This window comes from Filicampus tigris, chromosome 6 (genome assembly GCF_054856515.1).
Source record: "Filicampus tigris isolate MCC_2025a chromosome 6, RoL_Ftig_1.0, whole genome shotgun sequence".
NCBI classification, from domain to species: Eukaryota; Metazoa; Chordata; class Actinopteri; order Syngnathiformes; family Syngnathidae; genus Filicampus; species Filicampus tigris.
In genome coordinates, this window is record NC_141222.1 from 10,704,185 (window position 1) to 10,730,928 (window position 26,744).

Sequence of the window (26,744 nt, forward strand, 5' to 3'; positions counted from 1 at the left end):
TGGAAGAAAATGGGAATATGTACTTTGCTATTAATTCATCATGTATGCCCCTAAATTTTCTTCCTGTGCTCTTAAAATGTTAAAATTAGGGGCTACTGTACTCCAAGTAAATAATGTCAGTCTGTAGCCCTGACCCGTCGGACATGGCCTTAGCAAGTGTAATAGTGTGTATGTCTATGTCTGTCTGTGTGACCTCCAGTCTGGCTACAGGAAGTATTAGTAGGCACGGCGATGCTGCCTACTCGCTGAAGCATGAAGTGAATCCACCAGTCTAGTGTTGTTCCGATACTCGTATCGGGTGGTATCCCGATACCGCATTAAAACGCTGGTATCCGATTGGCCGGTACTAATAAATTAAAATAAATTAAACACCGATGCCGGTTATCGATACTGGTATCATTATTTGAACGCAAGCGCGCATATTTGAGAGCCGCATGCGGAAGGAAAATACGAGGAGAAGCCTTATCCATTATTAGCGTTATTGGTCATCGGTCTACTTATGTCTAATTTGGTGAAAAAGGTCGCTATAAGGACATTCATCGCCACATTGGAGGCAGTTGCTTTGGGAGACTTTGATGCCATCAAGAGCCTGCAATTATTTTGGGGGCATCTCGGCTGGATCTTTGTCTCGTAGCAAAGTATGTTGCTTTTGTTTGACACAGTACATTGATCACTAGTTTAATGGTGTAAAACATCTTTCATGAAATGGTTTGTGTCCAGATAAACTTGTCTTTATAACCCGTCGAAGCTTTTCGAGCTCGCCCTAGCTTGCTAACTGCTAACAAAGAGACGAGTTTGTTTACAACAAATGTAAATGTAAATACAGTCCCATGCAAAGTAAACCCTCACGTTCTTGACACAGTATCGTGAAATACTTACATTGTCAACCCTCACTCTTGTACTTGTGAAAAGATCATCGAGCAAGGGCGTGCTCACTGTTTATCCACATTTGCCACTTCCAGTTTGTGCTCCGTGTGCTGATTCGCTAGCGAACAGCCAATCAGAGTGACCAAATGTCACGACTCACGACACAGATTCAACATGCTGAAATGCCCACCACACGCTTCGTGATAAGGTCCGATGTTATGACTGTGTTCGCTACATCAATCAGATGCCGCAATCAGACACCACGACGCTTACTGATGTCCGACGTCGGATTGTTGTATCTAGGCATTAAGACTGAGTACTGAACCACTTTGGGAGCGAGGAGGGAACCAACAGATTCATTACTGTTGTGAGTGACAAATAAAATGTCTTTTATTGACGGTACAAAGAAGCGAAAACGATGTCTATTTGCGTCATGACATTGTCCTTGCTTTGGCGTTTAGATGGGTATGTTCCAATTGATCGCAATTACCATGTATACCGGAGTAACCATGGATTATGGATTAATCCTAATGTTTCAGAAACTGGAATTTTTACCTTCACCTGAATATTGATTGCATGTGAGCCTAGACTCTGTCACTAACACATGGTATAATACTTCAAGACAACTCATAATAGGCCACGACAGTGACCGTTTATCCGCGATCCGTTGGGGGGGGGATTCACCTCGGGCTACATTCGTGTAGTCTGATCGCAGCATTAAAGGGATGGTGGGGCCGGGATGGCCATGTATTCACTTACAAGTTCATTTTATATATTTTTTGATCAGGAAAATGAAAAGAGTTGCCATTTTCTCTTTTATCCATTCATTTTGGAGAAATTAGTAAATAAGTAACGCCATGAATAACGCCCCTTATTAATGAGGAGAATGACCGCGGCCCCTAGCGTTCTATCCATGTTCGGCCGTAGTCACACGAGGAATCGATTCCAAACCCTCCATTGGAAATCGTTGTACTTTTATTGCTTTTAACGTCCAAAAACGGCGATCAATTGGCACCAAAATTTATGTGGACATCTCTACTAATGCCCACTTCAACATATCAAAAGGATTAACCTCTCCGTGGCTGATTTATATGAGAATGAGGAAATGTGGAAGCAGCAGAGCTACATTGATTTAGGTTGGGACGAGCGCACACTGCTTCTTTGCTTAAAAAAAAAAAACACTGCTTCTTTGCTGATCACGGTTAGAACGGGCGAGGCATTAAACACCAGTCAGGATATTTACAGAGACTGAAGTGGGAATGAGTAGACGTGCACATTTATTTGGATGAGGAATGGACCCACTTTTTCGACTTAGAACGCGCCGTCCAATTTGGAAGGTAACAGCCAAAATGGCATGTTCCAATGCGGCCACACTCGTCTGTGCAGTCAGCCTTGCCGAAACTTTTTGTTCGCTGTTCGATGAGGGCTTTCGTCACTCTCGCGCCGCTTCACTCAGGCAGGTCGCGGCTGCAAGCAAGCAAGATGGGACACCCCACGCGACTGCTTGCGAGGCGACATGAAGACACTGGACTGGCTCATCTTCACCACCACATGCTGGGCGGGCAGTAAGGTGCTAATGTTGTTGTGCTAACACCTTTTGTTTTAACGGCCTTAAGCTAGTTGTTGCTAAACTTCCGCTGTCCCAATCCTACCTTTAACCGGGGAGGGAAGCGGTGGGCTCCAATCTGCCTGCTGCTGCCAGCCGCGTCTCTCTCCCTCCTGAGACACGAGTTTAGCGTCGCTATATGTCCGAAATATAACCAGTCGGGGTTCGTGTGCGCATTCATGCTCTTGGCCGCTTCAGCTTGTGAAAGTGGAGGAGCAATCGCCACGGCACTATTGATTTTGTGGAGGTGATCATTATGAGATCACGTTTTATGTCAATAAATCCAAACTATTGTGCAGAACACTTTTATACTTTCACAGGTTGAAGTGGACAAGAGTAGTAATGTGCATTTGCATTTTGGTGGCGATCGGTCACTGTTTTAGACAACAGAACTGACAAAGCGAGCAATATTACCAAGCATGCCTTCCTCGCGTGATGTAGACCGCTGAGACCGAAAACATAACATAAGCCACGCCCCAAAAGGGGGCGGGGCAATTTGTCGTAAACCTAGTCACAAAAAAGACCTTAAATCACTACAGAGTCTTTTGAGGTGGGCATTTCAGTACTAATGTAATTTATACATGTTAAGCTCACCCAAGTGTCACTTTAAGGAGCGCTAATAGTTAACTAGCTAGCTACATGTCCTTTTTAAAAATGCCTCTAATATGTATTGCTCATTTTGAAACATGGACTAATTCGTAGCTTTTGTCCTACCTTTTTGCACTGCTATATCTGCCATATAGCTGAACCCTTGAAATTAGTGTCTCTGGTCTGACTCTCCAAATAACATCTTGTCAACAAGGAATAAAAGGACTGTTGAGTAAAATTTCACTCACTCATTCATTTGTCAGGGCATCGTAATGTATTTATGGCTAATGCTTTTCTTGGAAAGCTGATGGTAGCAGGAAATATGCACAGCCCCCATATGTTTCCGGTTATTCTATTAGATTTGGGGAAGGGGGGGACTATCTTGCTGTATGATTATAAGGTTTCTTTAAAGTAATGGTAGTTCAGCTGCTATGTGTCTTTTTGAACTCGAGTCATGTGATTTGCATGCACATGCTCAGACCTGTCCCTGAGATCCTACGTGATGATCTCAGTTGAGTGATGCCAACTGCCCTGATGTTGGTGTTTATGGAGCGCCCCATTCTGTCGGAAGGGAGAACCAAAGTTAAATAAATACACGCTCCATCCGTTCTGCATTAAGGGCTTGCACACATGGCTTTGACGTCAGAGTGACATTAAACAGGGTGGGGTTGCCCAACGAGCTCTGACAGGCATGTGTGCGCAGAGGCGCGCACACCCCCGCACACGCACGCACACCCCCCCACACACACGCACACAGACACTCCATTACGTCCCTTCCCCCACGTTTTTCACTGTTGTTTTCCACCTGACTTCAAAATTAGATGACAGCTTCTCATTTCCTTCTTTATTGTAACTCCATAACAAAACATTTCTCACATCTTTGACATCAAGGAATTTTAGCTCTGATCTTTTTGGTCATGTGACATCTTAATCAGTCATTCTTGTTTGTTGGCTCAAATGTGTCCCAAGGATTTCTACTGCAAATATCCTGCCATCAGATACAGCCAATTCATTATCCAATGTTATGCATAAACTTTTTTTCTGTGTGGTTGTTTCCTACGTACTGTTTTCTACCTTACGTACTGTATGTGTGCTCATGTACCATACTATGCCCTGAACTGCAGTTTCACAATTGTCAACATTCTCAATTCATTAATTTCCATGAGCCCAATGGTGGCCTTGTGAGCTTGGCTTTCCCATCAACACGTTGCTAGTCAGCATTCCCATTGGAAAACTGTACTTGCGACTATTATTTAAAATAGATGAGGTGTGTGGTAGTGGGTTAGATATGAGGATGTTATTACACACCAAATTTGTAATATATTTGTGTGTGCAAATCTGTTTCAATATTCAACCAAGTCTGTTTAGTTGTCACATGCTATTGCAAGGTTTGGTGGTTTGAGTCTGTTGTAACCAGTCAATTTGAGTTTTGTTTTAAAGCTCCCCTTAACCTGGAAGAGAAAACATCCTTAGAAAATACATCTCCTGCATAAGGAGGTTTTTCTTTCTCTCAGTATCAAAAGTTTTAGCACGTTTCTACAAGCCTAACAGGGCTCTTGTCTGACTTTTTTCACTTGTGCTCCCAACATAAATTCTTGGGTACACCAACACAAATGATTTATAAAATCAACTAAATCTATATCACACGAGAGGGATTGATGTCACAATCGGCAACCTTTTTGAAACTGCATCAGTTACTGGTTCGGTCATTGTTTTTCAAAGTAAAAGCAGAGGTTTGCAATTGTTTTGTTCTGATTAATTCAAAAGATAATCAGTTTGCTTTCATGAATCACTATAGAAACCAGATAATTATTGTTGAGAGGCTGAAATCAGAGGATTTGGACTATTTTAAGTGGGGAATGTTCGATACCACTTTTCTTCAGACCGATACCAGTATGAGTACACAACTCGCCAGTAACGAAACCGAGTAACCAGTACCACTCGTACTTTTGATACATACAATTTCTATCAAACTAATGTCAAATAATTAAAGAAAGAATTGTTGGCTTAACTTTTTGAATTTAAAATTCTCCAAATGCTGGGAATTTCAGCTTCTCACTAGTAAATATTGTGTGATTTCTGTAGTCCTCAAAGCGGACTTATCTTTGTGTTGAATGATAAAAACAAAACATTTGCTACTACTATAGAAAGCAATGAGAACATGTTTGCATATTTTCTGACATGTTATGGACCAAAACATTAACTGAATCCTAATTCATTTTTGTTTGTGCATTGTCCGCAGTGTCAATTTCTAGTAATGTTTTTTAATAAATTGATACAAAACAAAACATGTTTTTATATCCACTTCATCGAATAATGGACAGATAAATTCATTATTAGAATAATCGTTATTTGCAGCCCTTCTATTTTGCTCAGTCGATGAAAGGAAGTAAATGTGTAAAGTACAGTAAGTATATGCACGAAATACCGCAATGGTTGCATGTCATTTTGTCTTGTCACACCGTTGAAAAATTAGGCTGCACATACGCCCAAAGTGGTCACATTGAAGATCCTCGGCAAAAGAATAGAAATACATTGTTTAAAGCTTATAAGCATATTTTGGGCTGAAATAAGCCTTAAATTCAGTGCATTTTTAAAAAAAAACAAATTTATATCAGAAGCAATCAATTATTCGACCTATTGTAATTTCAGCCGGTATCAATCAGTTAACCATACAACGTGGTTTGCCTTTTCCACTGTTTTTTTGTCACACTTTATGAAAGAATTTAGGTTTCCTGAAAAGTGATGATTTTGTAGGTACATGAATTCCTCCCGACATCAAAGATTTGTATTTGAATGACAAAATTTCATTTTTGTATTCACATTCTCACTCATTTAAATATTTTGAAGAGGTCGCATTGTACTCCTTGAAAAATAGTTCCTATGCTTTTGCCTAGACAATCAAAGATCAAGAATTTGAGCTCACTTTACAGGTCCTGTTGTATATATTATGTCTCAATAAAATTTGCCTGCTTTGGCCTTGTCTCATGAAAGTGAGCCAGTGCTCACAGCAGCGCAATGAAGTAGTAATTAATACATCAGCCTCACCATCGAGAGCTCCTGTGTTTGACTCTCAGCTCAGGCCTTCCTGTGTTGGGCTTGCATGTTCTCCCCATGCTTGTGTGAGTTTTGTCTCACATTTTGTAGCAGAGGTAAAGCAAAGATTGAATAACCCCTAGCACATGTAAACTTGGACATCACAGAGAAGTGTGGAAAAAAAAATGTTGGAACTATGTCGGTTATGTAGTTTGTACGCATGTAAACATACTGATTGTTCTCCGCATGCTCAACCTCTGCATTGAGGCAACTAGTGGTATGAACCACTAGAAACTGGGCCTCTGGTCACACCAAGGTAGCAAACATGCTCACATATACGTGAGGAAAGACCTGTGATGTAGTGGTGCCGTTTTGTCACTATTGATTGTCTGCGTTTTTGACCCTCAGGTGGAGGAGGGAAGAGGAATGGTCGCAGCAAGAAATGGAAGGAGATGCTCAAACTACCCCATATCAGCCAGTGTGAGGAGCTGCGTCGCATTATTGGTAAGACATTGGTTTGCATGTGAGACAGAACGATATTGTGCCCTGCTGTGTCAAAGGGTTGGGTTGGACTGCAGGAGGAAGCTCAGATGGGACTTCCTTCCTCTTAAGCGACAACACCCACCCACCCGCAGGCGGGGCACAGGAAACTAATTGTTTATGAGTGTGTCTGACTCAAAGAATTGTCTGCTCAGCCATTTCTTCATTGGTATTTTCTGTCTGTTCATATGCCAGATCATTACATCTCCACTACAACTTGACCCCTACTGAGGTTTAGCTTTAGAGTAATGAGTAGGCCTCCATGACCAGCAGGTGTTTATAGTCTTGCAAAACACTTTTTTTTTTTCTCAACGTCTTGTCCACGTGGAGCCGGCGTTTTGGGAGCCCAAAAATGATCATTTTTAACCCATTAAGGACGGGAGCGCATAACTGGGTTTCTACCACTAGAGCCTGTAGCGCGGATACGTCTTTTTCTCTTTTAAATCTAATTCTCTGTCTCCTAGGCAATTTAATGCATCAGATTATACACGTGACAGTGTAGCGAGACCGCAGAGGATGTCCCGGAATTTTTTTGAGCCGTAATGGCGGACGCCGTCGATCACGGGAGCTCTGAAATAAGTAACGGCAGTGATACAGACGACGCACTTGTGGACTTTGAACCAGTGGAACCAGTCGAACGTCATATATGGTTACGATATATGTTTGTAGACGATGACAATATCGACGGCTTTGTAACAGAATAGAGGATGGTAATTACCACTAGATTTTTTAAAAATTAAAAATATTACTTCTCTTGCACTGACACTTTATTTGTGCATCTTCGATTGAAACCGTAAATAACAATAAACTCGGGCCTGTGTGAAAGCCACGTCTAAGCTCTGAAATTCTTTTGGAATGTCGTTTCTATTTGCTACAGGGGCTGAGATATCAATTATTTTGTAGGTGTTGAATATCTGGGAGAAGCTCAGGTTTAAGAGGGTGATTCTATAGTCGCCCTTAGGTTTTGGGGAGATGTTGAGCCAGGCGCTTTAGGCCTTAATTGGTTAAATTAAATTAATTGGTTGGTCTCATTGTGGATCTACAATATCTCAAAACGCTGCCCTCGTGGATCTGTGTGAACAACACATATGCGCCTCTCCTGAGATGATGATGTGGTTGTTCCATTTCTCGCAAGACCGCGTGCTAACACCGCCATCAACAACAACAACAAGAATGGTGGATCACCGTCAAGATGATCAAAGTTCTACCTCGTTGTCAGTCATCACAAGTTTTAAATTGATGTAAACATATTTTCATCACATGGGCTTATTATTATCTGTGACTGCCTGGGGCTGCATAACCGCACCACTTCACTTATAAACTACAGTGTTTCATTGAAAAATAAGAATTTGAATAAGAAAAAGATGGGCTCTGTTTCCCTGTGGTTGAGGCCAAAAGATGTTTGTGTGTGCGTTCACATGTAACAGTGGATGACAGCTTCCTCTACTGTTGCAGCTCTAACCACACTCCCCTCCCCCACATTCACACCCCTGCCTACTCTCTATCTGCCTCCCCCTCCCACTATCTGGCTTTCTCTCGCTCATTTGGTCCCCCACTTCAGAGCAACAGGAGAATTATGACAAGAAAATTGCAATTAACAAAATTGCCTTTTCTGATAGGAAAGAAAAGCGCTCTCAACGTTGCCAAGAAGTTGGCGAAACAAATGGCAGGAGAAAAGCAGGGAAGATGAGTTAAAGATGTGGCTGTGGGCCATGACACAAACCACAATGAAACAAAACATTGAAAGTATCACTCAGAGGAGTTTGTTAAAAAAAAAAGAAAAAGAAAACCAGCACATAAAGTACATGTCTCTTCAAGTGTGAAGAAAAAATATGCTTTGTGTGTGTGCGTGTGTGTGTGTCTGCACTCAGCAGCTGTTAAGGGTTTCATACGTCACTGTTACATAGAGGCTATTGCGTAATTTCCCTCTCACACAGCGCAGGATCAAAATAATCCCCTTTGCGTACTTAAACACACCACCATGTAGACACACACACACACACTCACGCACACGTTGTCCCTCATGTTTTTGCAGGGGATGGAAAGATACAGTATAGACACTGATAGCAGTGTCTTTGTTGTGTCTTGATAATGTCAGGCATTTGGCCTTAGCCTTGACAAGTAGGTCACTTCTAGGAATCCTAGATTGCATTATGTGGGCTGTAGCCACTGCGTCGGTTACCCATTTACGGCCCTCCATCTCAATTCCCTTTGACTCAAGTTATTTTCAGTTTGAGAATCACACCATTCATGAAGTTATTTACCCGAGTTGATTGCCTGCTCATTGGCAGCGTTTGTCATTCAACTCTTGAGGTGCTACTGTTTCATGAATACTTGCACAGTAAAAGAGTTGGCGTCTGCTTTTTTAGTTACTTGCTGATTTTCTGCAATGATCATTTAGCAAACCATCTGCAGCAGCTTTTGCCTAGCACATATGACATCACATAAACACGCTGTGTTGGGGTGAGGTGTGTATAAAACTCCCCAAACACCTTACGATTCGATTCAAATAACGATTCAGAGGTCTGATTTCATTCTATGGATGATTTAATTGATCTGTATTTTTCTTACTCGTGTGACAACTTACAAATTAAAATACAGAGGTGGGCATAGTCAGTCCATCAGTGAGCTGCCAGAATTATTTCCCAGTTGGTCCATCGTCTGCGACAGCCAGTCTGCGTCAAGAACGCAATTTTCACGTCACACGCAGGCAACACACAAGCAGACACACAGCCAAATAAAGAAAAAAAAAGTAAATAAAAACACCAGACACACACACACTCACGCAATGTTCGAGCCCTCATCCCGCCCCCCATACTGCTGGGCCAATAGCGAGTTCATCTTTTTTAGATTGACAACTAGTGGAGTGGATCTGACGGGCACTTTGCTGCCGATGTTTGACTGTCTCCTCTAACTTGCGGCAGCTGTCTGCTTATTTCTACTATTTTTCTACAATTTCTACTATTATTTCTAGTCCAGACCCTGGATAAATAGCCAGTGCCCTTAGCATAAAGTCAATGAAAGCATTTTACCTCATGGATGCAACAGTTCACCCTGTGGATGTGACACACCAACATGTCACCATACGCAAACATCCTCTGCCCCTCACACTTCTCCACTGAGATGTTCAGGACACATTTGCCAGCCTCAAATATTGCAACAAAACATGAATTTTCTTTCAAATAAATCGCACATGCATTTTATTTCATTCGGACAATCGCTATAGAAAATGGATGGATGAATTATTTTATTTTTAAATATTGAGATGTTTAAATGATTGATAATGCTTTATGCAGTTGGTTCATGGTTTGTTATGCTGGATGTGGAAGCCAAGCTAATTACATTGTAATATGATAATATAAAAATAAATCATTTCATTTCTAGATTCTAGATTTACATGGCTGCTGCTTTAGACGTTTATTAGTAAATGAAGAAGGAGTATACTTTCATACTTTTAGTTTTTACACGATCTCTTCGATCATAATTATTCCCGAGATTTGGCTTAAAGAGCCAGTCTGTTAAACCAGTGTAAAAATACAGGTCCCTGCTATCATCCAAATATATACAGCGTGTGGGCATGTTATCGTGTTCCACACACTCCTGCAACAAGCAGCATTTCAATGGAGCTGAACAGCTATTGTTGCATGGTAGTTGTGAGAAAAAACAGAGCAGCTATGAGTATGTTGCGTTCAGGAAACTCTGGAGCTGCGAGTAGCAGCCCATACTGTATTTTTATCTTTCGTATCCTGAAATTTCTTTTGTAACAAGAGGCAATATTTTCCTGTTGAGGCGTTTCGTAACTTGAAAATTTCGTATAAGGAGACGTTCGTAAGTAGAGGTACCACTGTACAATAAATTCATATGGAATTGGAATGCTTTGATCTAACTTTGACCAATCAGATGCAAGTTTAAATGTGCATAGCCATCCAATAGGAGAACAGTATCTAGGGCCATTCCTAACACTAAATAACTTAATTTGATCCAAGTAAATTCACATTTTGCGATTGGCTGGCATTTAATTCAGGATGTACCCCGCCTCCTGTCCAAAGACGGCTGGGATAGGCTCCAGCATGCCCAAAACAAGACAATTCAATACGGTAAAGCAATTTCAATATGATGTTTTGGTGCAGTAACAATGGCTTTTTTGTAAATAAACCTATACTAATTAAAGGTAATGAATCACTGATGGTGTAGTGGTACACACGCCTGAGTTGTGTGCGGGCAACGTGGGATCGGTTCTCGTTCAGTGATGGTGTCTGTGTGTGTGCCCTGTGACTGGCTGGCGACCAGTTCTGGATGTAGTTTGCCTTTTGCCCGCTGTCAACTGGGATAGGCTCCAGCACCTCCCCGCGACCCTGTACAGGATAAGCGGTTTGGAAGATGACACATGACACATAATTAAAGGTAACTCCAAGGCTTACATATAGGTCTGGACGATTATGGAAAACGATTATTTTCATTGAGTTTGAAATCATGATTATTGAAGCGATTTTTCATTTATTTCAAAATTTTGCATTCAACTATTCAACCAATCAAGATGATCATCATAGCCTCATGCCAATTCATCCCTACACATTGAACACTTTTTGAGCTCTCTATTCTTTTTGTCAAGTAGAAAATGACCTTGTAAATATCATGTGAAATTGAAGTCTCTTGCATTGTCATTATGCTACATCAACACCTTCAATTTGCACTCATTTGAAGCCTTGAATAAGCATTACCCTTATCCATGGTTCTAAATGAACTTTTTTGAACAATCTAAAATTACCACCCAAACACTGTTTTCACGAGCCAATTTTATAAAATTCTTTTATGTTTAGCTCCTCCGTTTTTATCTATCTCCCTCACACTATCTCATTTCTCGTGATGGTTGCGCTCTAAATTGTCGTGTGAAATGCAGTCATTGGTGCTGCCAATGGGTGTATTGAACGTCATTATGTCGCATCTCAATTCTTTTTGGGGTGTCCAAATTACGGGCATTCATTCTTAGCAGCTCGCGGCACTGACTGAAATAACATTTGACTCGGCCCGTGTCATTTGCCGGGTTCGTACTACGGTACATCCCTTCTACACTGAGTGGCAAGGCAGGAAAACATAAGAAGTTTGTTCTCATCTCTCACTCCTGTGTTTTTAACCAATCAGTAATAATTTGATAGAGCGACCGGCCATGCCAAACTCTTGAAAAATCATTGATCTACCGGTAGTTGTTTTTTATTTTTATTTTAACTATACAGTATATCCAAATAAATATAATATAGCTTCAGATATATTAATCTACACCGATGAGTTGGTTTAATGTTAAATGAAAGCCCTTGTCTCATTTGATATTGCCGTAGGTGGCCCTTCAAAATCAGAACGCCCCTGGTTTAAATGGAGATGCTAACAAGTTATTTTTGGATAAGATCATCTGAACTTTCTACAAATGTATTTCTATTAACTTTTCTTTTTTGACTTTACTAAATAATTTCTTTAAAGGGGAAGTCAACCCAAACATATTTCTTGCAAGAATATGTTCCCAGCAGGCCCACTAGTTGAAACACGGCATTCTGATTAATTTTGCGTTTGTGGAAAATAAGTTAAGCAGTAAAATGCACTTGTTTTTTAGCCATCTCTGGGGGCGGCCATTTTGTCTTCTGTCGACTGAAAATGACATCACAACTGCTCACAACGATAAATCACGGCTGACCTGTTTTCTGAATCTGAGCCGCGATTGGTCGTTGTGAGCAGTTGTGATGTCATTTTCAGTCGACAGAAGACAAAATGGCCGCCCCCAGAGATGGCTAAAAATTAGTGCATTAACACTTATTCCACAAACACAAAATTAATCCGAATACAGTGTTTCAACTACTGGGCCTGCTGGGAACATATTTCTTAAAAAAATATATGTTTGGGTTGACTTCTGCTTTAAGAGTTAATTTCAAAAGTAATAATTTCAAACTTATGAACTTGAATTGAGAAGATGTTTTTTTTTTTTAACTTTCACAACATGAAAGTAGATTCACACATTAGTGTAAATGAGTATGCACTACACTGATGGGCTAACCTGCTTTGTAAATAGACTAAAGCAGAGCAATGTGGTCCCCAATTCAGATTAGCAACAGGTACAGTGGGCGTTTACAATGTCCCTGTTGTGGACACACGCTTGCTTGGTATATAAAATACTGCACATATAATATTAGCTAGTTATTTGCATTTGATTTGACTCCACCGTTTAGTGGTTGGATGTGTCAGTGTTGGCAATAGACGTATTTTATTGTTTAATTGACCCTATTATTACACTGAAGCTCAACGCGTTGTAGACTTTGGCTCGGAGCAGGAGGGAGTGGCAAGATCGGCAGACACACTAGGGCTTATATACATCGTGCCACCTCCTTTGCACAATATAGTGTTATTGTAAATGTTGCATTAAGGCGACTCTTAATTGAATTTAACAAAGCCGAGCCACACTTGTGATTGGCTCCGGCTGCACCCTCGTGGTGCGCGTGCACGCGCTTCTTCGGTAGTCTCAGCAAATTTTTCTTCCGGTCGGTAGATGAGAGACCGTAACAGGGAACTGGAAATTTAAAATGCGAAAACCCTAAGTACTGTATATCTGACAGACACGATTGCTTCACGCATCGCCAGCCAAACTGGCTTTTTATCAACACCCGCCAAAACTAATTTCAACCCGGATTTGGCAAATTGGCAGGTGTTAATTTAGAACCCTGCCCTTGTCTTTATCATATTTATTTTATCTTATTAATTTTCACGTCTTAGGCTGGAGATTGTATTTCTGGCCATGTCATTTTAAAAATGTTTGTTGGATGACAAAAATGTCCTTGGATCTTTGTATCCTTGAATTTTGAGAAAAGGAAAATTCCTTGAATCTTTGAAAGGTCAACTTTAAATATAGGTTGAAAGAACAATGAGGAAATAAATGAATAAAGTAAAATTAGAGTAGACTAAAATAATAGAGGTTGTAAAAACAAATACCGGCTCTCCGTGCACGTTTTGGCCCCTTTGGGACAGTGTAGCACCGAGCATGGATGGAGTAAACACTTAAAGCTTCTTTATACTGTACTTGTGCGGCCGACATCCGCGCGCACGTCACTGCGTCAATGCTGCACACAGTTTGCCTTTACACTCGGCGCAACCCACACGCGTTGTTTTGAAAATGTGTTCCAGTTTCACTCCAAGTCAGAAGGTGTCGCTACAGCTGATATTAGCTAGGACACCACAAGGTGGCCAATTCCAGTCGGCGTCTTAACTGCTTGTCAACACACTATCCTGTGACCCCCCCTGCACGATCTAAGTACTGCATTATTATCCCCAGGGGGAACAACATTATACAGCCAGCAGTTTAGAAAACACCAACAATCCACGCACACATTAACACAATACAATACATTATACTCACACAATATATGGGGTGTTATACTATACTATTTAAAAGGGCAATGGAAAATGGTATGGATGAGTTTTTGCATCTGTTTGTCCTCCACTTGGGCATATCTGCGCCCTGATGGCAGCAGTTGATATTCAGCAAAGAGGGTGACGGCCGTCTGTTGTGACAGAACGGCCTTTGCTGCTACTCTCACTTGATAAAGTTGAGGAAAGCCCCTGGAAATGTAGGCCTCCGATCTTGCTGCAAACCTTTACAATGTGTTGCAAGCACCTTTTGTTTTTACAAGGGATCCAAACTAGCAAATAGTGACAAATGTTAAAACAGACACAATAAAACAAGAATACAACATTTTCAGAAAAATATCAGAACCGCTAAGCCTCCTGTCAAAGTGCATTCGCAGATGGGCCTTGGCACAAACAGAGTCAATGTGGGCATCAAAAGTTAGCTTGGTCTGAAGAGATATCCCCAAGTATTTATAATTATCACATTGTCTGGTAGTCTCAACCGCGTTGCTCAGTGTGGTGGCCCAGACCAGTTGCAGACACTTGGCCACAACCAGAGCACCACTGTCACATGTATGTTTTTAAGATCAGGTATCAGTTATGTTTGACTCAAATATAAGATTACATTTTCATTTTTTTAATCTTCATCCATTCGTTACTGCAGATGGAAACTAGCTTTCCGCTAAATATGGTGCAAGCATTTTATCATGCCTTTTGATATTGATTAATGTATCATTTAATTAATTGATTAATGTGCACATTGTCCATAAACTTAATTACCGTACTCCATTTGTTCTTAACTAAGCAGATGCACGCTTTAAACATTTTTATTGTAGAGGTTCTCTAAATTTGTCTTGATGAGCATAGCATTTGACTGCTATTTCAAACTATTTAAACGGTTGTCGTTGCTGTTGTGCAAAGCGAAAATGGCACTGCTGCTGTTGCTGCTGCTTCTTCTTCGTTGGCTCGTCCTTCTTTGTTGCCTCCCACTTCTCCTTTTGAAAACGAAGAAGAAGCACGGTCACTGGAGGTAATCATGCCTTAACTTTTTCTTTGCTCAATAACATCAACAAGGTCCTTTGGATAAAATGCAACACGGGATTCTAGTTAAAGTCAACTTAAGGCAAAACCAACAAACATATTAACATTTTATTTAGCGATGTTTCGTCGTCCTTGTTTTGAGCACGCCGTGCTTGCCCAGAGGCTGAGCGCGTTCCGCTCCCAAATTATGAAAACAGCTATTTACTATCCTCTGACTAAATGAATGGCACATTTGAATAACGTTATGAGTTTCCGAACCGAACGTTGTTCAAAAGTGTTGTTTGTTTTTTAGAGTGCACGAGACTAGCGAGAGACTGTGATGATGTGCAGCCAACGGGATAAATCCGCTCTAGTTGGTCAATCTCACGCCGGGAACCAATCACGCGCCTTTTATGAGTGCCTGCGGGTATGTATGTATGTAGCACCCCTAGCAGTGGAAGAAAAATCCACAGAATAGCCGCACCGTTTGCGCATGGTTCAAAACCTAGGGAAAAAGTAGCGCCTTATAGTCCAGAAAATGCGGTAGCTTAATTGCACAGCTCTAGTCTAGTCATCTAAGATATTTTCATCCTCTGCTTCCTCTTCAATCCTCTTGAAACACGTGTGAATGTTTTCTTTTGTATGTATGGCCTTATTTTGTCTTTATACATTTATGAATTACATGTGGGGTTTTTTCAGCTTGTGAAATTAAAAGTCCTAGCTTCTTCCTCATTTGGTACCGGTGGGTATACAGCTGCGATGGACATAAACTGGTCCTAAAACATGGGCCCTGCTACACAGATTGCGTGCATATGAACATCCATGATTTTCTGTTTTTACAATGAGTTTATGTTTAGTCTCCTCCTGTTTTTGTAAGAACTGTCTGTGCTTTCTTTTGTGTGAGCTATTTTAATTACATTTCCCTCATCAGGACCAACAAAAATGTTTGAAATGAATTGAATTCAAAATGATTTGTCAATTATTTGGAAGTTGGCCAGAGACTTACTCTTTTATATTGAGGTAACAATGTATCTTTAGGTCTGAAACCCATACAGAGCATGAGGAGAGGAAAACATCAACCATCAGACAGCAGACAAAAAAATGTCAACTGCAAATGAATACTTGTCCTCATACTTGTCCTCATGTTACCAAAGCATGACAATGACATTCATTATATATTTTTGTCTTAATTTGGCATGTGATTTTTTTTGTGTAATGTTACAAAAACACTTAGATGATCAATTCTGGCTGTGTGTACTTGTCTCTTCCTCTCAGAGAGGGACTATACCAGTCTATGTGAGAAGCAGCCTATTGGTCGGCTTCTATTTCGTCAGTACTGTGACACCAGGCCAGAGCTGAAGCGCTGCATCGAGTTCATGGACGCCGTGGTAAGATTTTGAACAACCTAATTTTGATGTCATCTTTTCACACAATCGTTTTTTTTTTTTTTTTAATCCCTCCCCGTTTGTTTGTTGGCTTCCACATCACTGTTTTCCCTGTGGGATGAAGAGTGATCACATTGGGGGCCCCGTCCTCTTCCTGATCTTGGCAATAACATTGAGTGTTGGTTGGGGGTGGGGGGTGGTCAACGAAGGAGGTAATTAGTGACAGAGACAGGCAGTCAGAGAGCAGACCCCTCCTCTTCCTCCATGCACTCATCCGTGAGGTCAAGCCCACGTCAGCCCGGGGAGCAGGCAAACACAGGCCCAAGATTGTCTCGGCCCCCGGAGGTATGCGGCAAAGGAAAACAGGAGCAAATCATGCTAATTTAAAAAGAACACAAGTTAGTCTTTTTTTACGTTTGGCACGCATGCATTGGCATACCTGCACTCCATGAAGCAATTTTTCACGATTAACGTGAATAAAGACAAGTCAGGTCATTTGCATGATGCGGAGTCTGTTGCTGTTTAGCTGAGCTTGTTTTTAAACCAAACATACAGATTGAAATGGTCAACACTGGCCACCAGCATGAAACCTGCAGCGGGCTGTGCATTTGGTACATGGGCCTTAGTGGGAATTTACTTAACATAATCCACCTCTTAATTCCACCACTATCAGTTATGAAAATCATCAATACTCTGCCAAAGCGCATCATAACAGCGCACCGCTGTGCCACATTTATCATCTGGAGCAGTTCAGAATCAATATTTAAAAACATTAAAAAAATATAAATAAAAAGCATTTTACCAGAGATGCTAATTATTAAATATATTAATGTGGCAAGTTACAGATGTGTTTTGCTAGTCAAAGTTTGCTGAACAAGTTTTGCCGAGAAATATTGACCTCATCATGAGCGAGCTTGCTGACCGCGGCTGTCTGCAGTGCATTTTATTTAAATACAAAACATGCTACATTTTTAAAACATCGCTAGCGCTAATGCTAAAGTCAATGAAGGATCCCACTCAAACGGTAACGGGAAATTATCATTGACATCTGGAGTGATAGTAAGGTAACACTACTTACTCAAAGGCGCAAATTCTTGCCATTCCCACATAGAGCCTCGCGCTTATGTTCCACAGCTGTCTTGCGTAGTCTGAGATATTGTAGCCCAAATGACTCAAAAACACTTCAGGGAGGATATATCAGCTCATCCGTGGTTTAGCCCTGCCCAAAAAAATCCAGACACCTGAGAGGGTGAAAAACTGTTTTACACTATATCGCAACGATTCAGTACTAAACTGTTCTGTGTCTTTGCAAATTTGCAACACTTAAAGTATCTTCCAACATAGTTAATGGATGACTTGCGGACCATTCATTCTCAGATTCCAGAAGGGGAATGTTCAGCCATCAGTTTGTGATGTCAAGATGAAGCACTAGTCCAAAACACCACCAGCAAGTCAACTTCTGAATAGCTTAAAAAACAAAACAAGATGAAGGTACTCAAGTGTCCAAGTCAATGCCGGGACTTGAATCCGATGGAAATTCTCGAAAACCCGCCAGTGGTGCTCAATTAAAGCAGTTCTGCAAGGAGTAGGCCAAAGTATCTCCACAGAGATGTGAAAGACTCATTGCCAGTTGTAGAAAATGCTTGATTCGGTTGTTGAACAAAACAACTACTGAGGATGGCTCAACCAGTTGTAAGGTTTCGATTGCAAGTACTTTTTTGAACATCTATCCCCCACCAATAATTTTGCAGGTGAATCACTGATCTGTATCAAATATAGAATACTAATTAGAGGTAAAGGGAAAAAAAACTCCCAGACCTTGCCACTGCAAATCATGGTTTTCAGTACTAAGACCGATCTTTGATCTTATATCGCAGGCCTCCGACATGTGCAGTGTTCATTTTAATTAAAAAACTGCCTTATTAAAATTGTATGCTCAACTTCATGCTCTTATGCTGGTATGATGTCAACACTATTGACGCATATGACGCAGGACTCGCCATTATTCATGTACATAATGTGGCAGGAAAAGAATTAAAAGCTGTGCCAGTTGACCTCCAGTTGTAAAACCTCTCCCGCTGATACGTGAGCGCCCAGTCAATGTGACTTTTCTTTCATTTCCCCTGAAGCTCTCGTCCTCCCTCTTTTCCCCCTTTGTGTCTCTCCTCTCTCTCTTCCCGCCTTTAATGTGTTCCTTTTCTGGAGAGGTATTCAAGATGTCAGTGTTAGCGGGGAGACTTGCAATGTGTGTGCTCTTGCTTGTGATCTCCCGACAGGCCATGTATCAACTCGCTCCTGATGAGAAGCGGCGGGACTGCGGATTGAATGTTTTAGACACTTACTTCAATAATGGGGTAATACACGTTCGCACTCAATACGGCCATGCCGCACGGTTGGCTGGTTGCAGGAGTATACCTGGCCGCTGTGTTTTGCCCATTGTCACAGTACGTTCTCTTTCTGTTGCCCCTTCAAGTCGGCGGCCCATCTGCCAGGCATACCCCAAGATGTGGTCGCTGGGTGCCGGGAGAGACTTGAACAGAGTCCTTGTAAGGAGCTCTTCAATGACTGCACCAAGTAAGTGTTCTCCCCATGTACGGCCCTTTGGATGACTTTTTTTTTTTTTTTTAAGGCCATGTAACATGGGTCTAACTGAACTTCTTCTTTAGAATGGATCTGCTCTTGCAATGAAAAGGACTGTTTGTCAGAGGCTTTCTTAACGACAAGTCTGGGCCCTCGCATCTTAGTAACACCAGCAGAAACGTTCTCCTTCACTGTTTGTGTTTGCACACTGTGTTGTGTGCATCCTGTCACTAGTGACGATGAGGCAGCTGGCACCTGCTGTGCAGTTTTACACACATACACCCACAAAGACTTGCAGATGAAAAGTGATTGAAATGGGGAGGAAAAAGTTCACTGGGCAAAGAGATCATCCGGATGGCTGGCATGAAAACAACTGCAGCCTCAGTGTTCACGTACATGCACACAAGCGCACCCACACACTTGCAGGTGTTTCAGCTGCTGGCGTTGCAAGCCAGGAGGAGCAAACAGACCACGGATTATTAAGACTGAACTTGCTTCTCATCACATGATTTGGAATTTGCCACGCTTTTTTCACTTTGTCTTTGCACTTCTGTCGATTATCTGACTAATGTCATTTGTCTATAATCCTGTACAATATACAAAGTTCCAACAAATTTGATAACCTGAAATAATATAAGACACTTCAAATTAAAATTGTGTGAAATAAACACACACCTTAAAAAAATGTCATGTTATCAGAACCCAAAATCAGTTTAACGTTTTCCTCCCAGCGATATCCACACAATACAGCCGGAAAGCATGCATATATTGTATTGCAAACACATGCTGGTAGGCCTCTTAACATCTGCTCGATAGTTTTCATTGTGATAACCTGTTTCAGAAAACCATCAGTTTAGGGCTGTGCAATTAATCGAATTTCAATTACGATTTCGATTATTACACATCCTACTCAACGTTTTAACAGAGTAACAGATCTAAAAATGGTTCAAGACTCGCCACAGGAACGACTTGTAAACAAGCAAGACAAGTCAAAATTGCTAATTTGGTTACATTTTGGGTTTGCCGTGGAAGTGCAAGTTGTCTCTGCTTCCACCGGCAACACAACAAATCTATTCAACCATCGTTTGGTTTTACGATAATGTTATGATACACCAAAGCAAGAAAACACCGAGTTAGATTTGGCGTCGTCCGCAATCGGCACGAGGGATTCATTTTAAATAACATATCTTATGCAAATATACACTACTTTTACTAGCACATAATTAGAAACCATGCTAAACATTATTACTGTGACTTAAGTTAAATTTCTTGTGTAGTCTATAATATGAAGTCAAATTTTTTGTGTTCATTTTTGTTTCAAATTGCTTCAAATGCAATTTGCAAACATATTATTGTTATTAATATTATTTTGCTTTGTTTTACTGTTGTCTGCAGCCAAGTTGGCAGTGCAAATGAGAATCTGTTCTCAATTTCCTTACCTGGATAAATAAAGGTTAAAAAAATAAATCAATTATAAGTGGGTGGCAAAATAGCAGAATAGAAACGCGGAACAACACGTACTTATTTGTGTTATCAAAACTGTACGAGTGCGCCACCATTTCTACTTATAATCCCTTGTGGAACTTTGACTTCAATATGTAATTCTTTCTCAATTCTCAATTTTTTTTTCCTGTGGTAAAGCCCAAAGGAAAGCATGGTGCCGCACGTGGAAACATGACATTTTCACAGCCGGTTGCAGACCAGAAAGTATTGCTTCACTCTGGCACCCAGGCAGCCCCTGCTTGATTCCTCCCTCCCTAAATGTCCGTCAACTATTTTAACTTCTTTGACAAAATCTTGTCAATTTACCGGATAACTGCGCTTGGACAACACAACTTTATTTTTGCAGGGAGACATTCGCAACCAGAACCCGGTATCCCCAAAACATACTGTCTGTGTAATTAGCACTATGTTATGTGATATGTTTGAAGTTATAGAGCAGATCGGCATGTATAGATACTAATGAGCAATATCAATCCCTGGTTAAAGCGCGTATCTCACTGAGCGCCGAATGCTTGCGAATGTAGCGAATTTGGGGTTTTCGACAGGGCTCGTAAAAAAAGGTTGCAAAAGAATATGTTCAGAATTTCTTGGCGACCAAAAAAAAACGTGTGAGACAAAAACTGCAACCTTTTACGAACTCACGCATGAGTATTCGCTGCTCAGTGAGATACCAACTTCAACATCTGCAACATGCCGAATATTGTTCACAAAAGACAGCAGACGTTGATGTCATACTGTATGTAACTGGCCTCTGTGATGACGTACAGTAAATAAATGTTTGCTCAGATCAGCCACAGTTTTCTCATCTTTAGTTGAGAAATGCTGTCAAAATGTGCAGAGGAAAGTCTCCTTGGCATATGAGAGCGTGTTTTTAACATATTTTTAGAATAGGAAAACAGCAGGCACTTCAGATGGTTTAAATAAATACAGTGAGATTTAATTGCAAAAGTGTCTTATTTTTATCTTTCGCTTAAGTCAAAAGTGCTTATATACCGTAGTTGTTTTATTTCTTTCATTGCCTTTTAATGTATTACGTTTCTAGAACAATGATAATGTTCACATTTTTATGTGTGCCGTCATGCAATCATAAGACTTTTGGAATGGGAAACATAAGGGTTCTCTTGACCCTGTTGGTATTTTAATCGCCATGTAGTCAAAGCATTTGAAAATGTCACACACATGCCAGGTGTCCAGGGTCAAGTCATCTTGTAGTGACAGTTGACACATTCAAGAAAGATCTTTTGAAGATCAGAAAGCAGAGCGATTTGACCATTTTTAAAATTTTATTTTCATTTTTCTTAAAACATTGTGCCTGTTGCTGTCATGCACATTTGTCCAATAAAATGTCTTCACTATTTCTTTGATCAAAGCATTTTTATGTCTCCACAGAATAGTTCGTGACTATCTAAGTGGAGCACCATTTTCCTCTTACCAGGAGTCTATGTACTTCTCTCGCTTCCTGCAGTGGAAATGGTTGGAGAGGTGAGAAGTTAAGTCTTGTGAAGCATCCACGAAGCTTAGATACTGTAGGTTGTTGCATTGTTGTTTCTATAGCATCAGAATTGTTGCTCAATACAATTATGTTACTGGAAAAATAACATTGATATTCTGTCCAGACTAAGCGAAATTAGGTTGCACACATGAACAGTTTTAACCAGAAATTTAAAATCCTTCATAAACTGAATTTAAATGCTGAGAGATACTACCGCACTGTATGCCTCCAGGATCTTTGAGAAGTATGGTGGAACCTCCATCCGTCATGCTGGTTGACATTAACCCATGAATGCCGGGAGCGCATAACCGCGTTTGTACCACTAGAGCCGGGAGCGCCGTTGCGTCTTTCTACCCTCAAAGAATGGAGTCATTTTCTTTTTCTTTTTTTTATCCAATTCTCCGTCTCTTAATGAAATGCATCAGAATATACCACGTGCCTGTGTAGTGAGCCTGCGGAGGATGTTCTAAAATTCCTCTGAGTCATAATGGCGGACGCCGTCGATCACAGGAGCTCTGAAATGAGTAACGGAAGTGATATAGACGACGCGCTTGTGTGACCAGTAGAACGAGTCGAACGTGATTTATGGTTAAGATATATTTGTAGACAATGACAATATCTTCTTTGTCTTCGTCTTTGTCACGGATTAGAGGATGGTAATTACCACTCGATTTAAAAAAAATTAAAAATAGTGCTTCTCTTGCACTGACACTTTATTTTTACATCTTCGATTGAAACAGTAAAGATTAATAAACTTGGGCCTGTGTCTAAACTCTCATATTCTTTTGGAACGATGTGCTACAGAGGCTGGGATATTAATTATTTTGTAGGTGTTTAATTCCTGGCAAAACTTCAGGTTTTCAAGGGTAATTCCAAAGATGACCTTAGGTTTTGGGGAGCTGTTGAGCCAGGCGCTTTAGGCTTTAGTGGGTTAAAGTTAACCGGCCATACATGAGCCAGTCAGAAGAATTAAAACACAGTTTAAACATCCAATTAATAATTGCAATGGCCGATGAGGTGGGGTAATACCTGGAACTCGCCATGGTTTTGACCATTCATAACTTTGTCACACCAGTATAAAATGAAGTCCATCAAAAACACAAAAACTCTTTTGTTTCAAAGTAACTAGCATATGTCAGTTAACCACCCAAGGAGCTAGCAACTTACTCATTCACTCACAGTGTAGTTGTCACAAAACATCTTAATTAACCCATTAAGGCCGGGTGCGCGTAACTGCGTTTCAACCATAAAAACTGAGAGCGCTGTTGCATCTTTCTAACTTTAAAGGCGGGAGAGCGTATACGTTATTTATTTATTATTTTTATTTATTTATATATTATTATTTATTTATTATGTTTTTTCGGGCAGCAACGGTGGGCGCAGGCGATCGTGGGAGCTCTGAAATAAGTGACAGCAATGAAAAAGACAACACGCTTGTGGGCTTTGAACCAGTGGAACCAATCAAACGTGATATATGGTTAGGACATATGTTTGTAGACAATGACGATATCGACGGCTTTGTAACAGAATAGATGATTGTAATTACCACTCGATTTAAAAATAAAAATAAATAATAGTGCTTCTCTTCCACTGACACTTACGTTTACATTTTTGATTGAAACAGTGAATAATAATAAACTCTGACCCAGTGTTAAAGCCACATGTCTAAGATCTGCTACAGGGGCTGCGATGCCCAATTTCCCGAGTATGACACGCTTATCTCTCAGCATTCTCGCAGTAAATGTACTGTAAATGTTTTAAAGAACTTCACAAATTCATGGCAAATATTCTCTTTTAGACAGGTTCTTGCACTCAAACACAAGTGCGGTGCTTCTTGTTGTTGATTCTGTGTGAATATACAATACAATGATGATTTGCACAATTGCTGGTAACTGAAGTAGAGTGAAGAAATTATATTTAATTAGAGAATTGTTCAGTCTCCAGCTTCACGTGACATTTTTAACTTAGCTGTCGTTTTTCCTGTCTTTCCATTGTAGGCAACCAGTAACCAAAAATACCTTCAGACATTACAGAGTACTTGGAAAAGGTGGATTTGGCGAGGTGAGTGTCTTCAAGATGACACATTTATTGTCATGCAGTGGTACTTCTTGAGTTTGAATTTATTTTAAGGAAGCTTTAGGGTTAATGTGACAGCTTTCATGAGCTTAGTCAATGGAATATAGGAAAATCCTGTGGTTTAATCTTAACTTACTCTTTGACACCAAATTATGTTTGTTCATGTGTCCTTGCTATTTGTTTTTCCAGGTTTGTGCCTGCCAAGTACGCGCCACCGGTAAGATGTACGCCTGTAAAAAGCTGGAAAAGAAACGAGTGAAGAAAAGAAAAGGTGAAGCAATGGCACTAAACGAAAAACGAATTTTAGAAAAAGTTAACAGTAGTTTTGTAGTAAGTACTACCTTTTTCTTATTCAACCTTTCACACAAATTGTATCCTCTGTGTCTGTGTGTGTGTGTGTGTGAGACCATTTGTGGCTGCAAATGAAACAAATGGCGTGTTTGCAAAATTTACCAATCAGCTATCAAAGACATGGCTGTTTTGCGTTTTTGATTTCCAGACTTTTCAGTGTGCCTCTATGTCCAGTGGAAAAAGAGCTAATGGGATGAAAATGTACATGTGAAAACAAATCACACGCCACATGGTAATTTTGAGCAGCTGCAGGTAATTCTAGGCTGCAGCTGTACTGCTGATGAGCATTTTGCAAACATGTTGACTTTTCATTTGAAGTTAATCATATGGGAATGTTTATAAAATGGTTATTTAATGTGATGTCTTGCTTCTCGGCGAAAATGACATTGATACTGATTTCAGTCGACGTGCACAGCAATCAATTAATTTCCGTCCGATGGGAAAACTTAATACTCTCAAAGACTCTTAAGTTTTCCTGAGGCATTTTTGACTTACATGAATGTGTATGCTGAATAACTGTTTGCGGAATCACAACAGTGCTGCATGTTTACTTTACTAAGAAAAGAGTTGTGTGCCTTGTTGCAATGTCATTGAGTCTGTGATGGAATTTGGTGTCCCACAACACACTGCATGCAGCATGTAGAAGAAAGACATCCAGTGTCCCTTTGAGTAAGTGTGACAGAAATCTCCACCACCCGTTTCAAAAAATCATTAACCTGCCACTCTACCACCATGCCTAATGCTCTTAATAGTGCTGTTGCATTTGGCTGATTTTCCTACAGAGGAATTATATAAACTGAGCCATAGTCATGAGCAAGTGTTGATTTTTGGCCGTCACTCGAATAGCAAGTTTGCTCAACACTCTTTTCGATAGTCACCAAGCTTTGCGTTTCTTGTGTGCTGGGCCAAAGCACTGGGAGTCAGGAATGTGAAGCTGGCAGTCCTTAACATAAGGGAACATCTGGAAACTTAAAGTGGAAGTCACCCCAAACATTTTCTTTACAAGAATATGTTCTATGCGGGCTCACTAGTTGAAACAAGGGAATATGATTGAAATATGAGTTAAGCCGTCAAATCCACCCGTCTCAGGGGGTGGCCATTTGTCACTTCTGTCGACTGTAAATGACATCACAGATGCTCACGGCTCAGCTTCAGAAAACAGGTGAGACATGATTCGTCGTTACCTGACCGCTGAGCAACTGTGATGTCATTTTCAGTAAACAGAAAGTGATCAAATGCCCGCTCCTGAGATGGCTAAAAATGACTGGATTTTGCTGCTTAACTCATATTCCACAAACGCAATATTAATCAGAATGCTATGTTTAGACTAGTGAAGGCGCATAGAACATATTATTGAAATGATTTTTGGGGGGTTGACTTGCCCTTTAACTCATACTTTCCCAATTACTTATGTCATTTCACAATGGCTCTGAAAAAGTCTGGTACTGAACGGGTTAAAGGCAGATATAAGTAAGGGTTTTGGTCCTCAAATTAAGTAGGGGACATGAAGGCTTAACCATTGTTATTTTTCAATGTCAGGTGTCCTTTAAAAATGATATGTCATACATATCCTTGTTATGTAATATGCATGATACAGTATTTACAAATTGAGCCGTTTTTCCATTTCTTTACTCTTCTCTGTTAAAACGTACAGTAGGTAAACATGCATCACTTTTAAACCTGTTCAATTGTACTTGATTGCATTGAATGTTTGTAGTTGTAAAACCGGGCTTGTGTGGTTCTTTGTGTTTCTGACTCAACAACTCAGGTGCACAGACAAGAGAAGAAACTTGGCTTTTGACAGTGTTATTCTTATTCAAATGATTGTTTTACAGACACGATTATTATACCAAGTTTGACTTTATTTCTGGTGGAACATAGCTAGGTTTCCAAATGAGATCAAAAACTCTTTTCCATGAAACACCGTGTGCCTGCTTGCAGTGTCTTCACACTGATATAGACAGAACCTCTCCATGTTCTCCATTTGAAGCTAATAGTTGTTGGAGTTGTTATATGGTGATGATGGGTGAGCTACAGTATGTTGAGTGTCTTGCTTGAGTGAGTCATGGCGCTCACTCACACACGCGCGCACACACGCAAGGAGAATGGAGTGGGCTTGTTGCCGAACCTTACACTTCAAGCTTGTGTCACCTGGGATTGACATGGTTCTTTCCGCGCCCGTTTGTGTGTGCGCCTGTGTGTCCACGCACGTGTGTGTGTGTGTGTTCATTCTCTGTGCTGCAGGCAGAACTGATGACTCGTCATGTACCTCTCTATCTACAAGAGCTGCTCTGTTGCCTAGCAACACTGACCA

General features: G+C 40.6%; 1 protein-coding gene across 3 annotated transcripts in view; it reads left to right on the top strand.

Annotated features, from left to right (window-relative positions):
- grk4 (G protein-coupled receptor kinase 4) overlaps nt 1-26,744 on the top strand; it is a 60,535-nt gene that overhangs the window by 21,281 nt on the left and 12,510 nt on the right. For all 3 annotated transcript variants that reach the window (XM_086032357.1, XM_086032356.1, XM_086032354.1), the window contains exons 2-8: nt 6,506-6,601; nt 16,319-16,431; nt 18,705-18,782; nt 18,902-19,002; nt 21,901-21,993; nt 24,001-24,064; nt 24,269-24,409. In XM_086032357.1, the coding sequence (XP_085888483.1) occupies nt 6,550-6,601; nt 16,319-16,431; nt 18,705-18,782; nt 18,902-19,002; nt 21,901-21,993; nt 24,001-24,064; nt 24,269-24,409 (642 nt within the window). In that variant the 5' untranslated portion in view covers nt 6,506-6,549. The remainder of the gene's footprint in view (nt 1-6,505; nt 6,602-16,318; nt 16,432-18,704; nt 18,783-18,901; nt 19,003-21,900; nt 21,994-24,000; nt 24,065-24,268; nt 24,410-26,744) is intronic.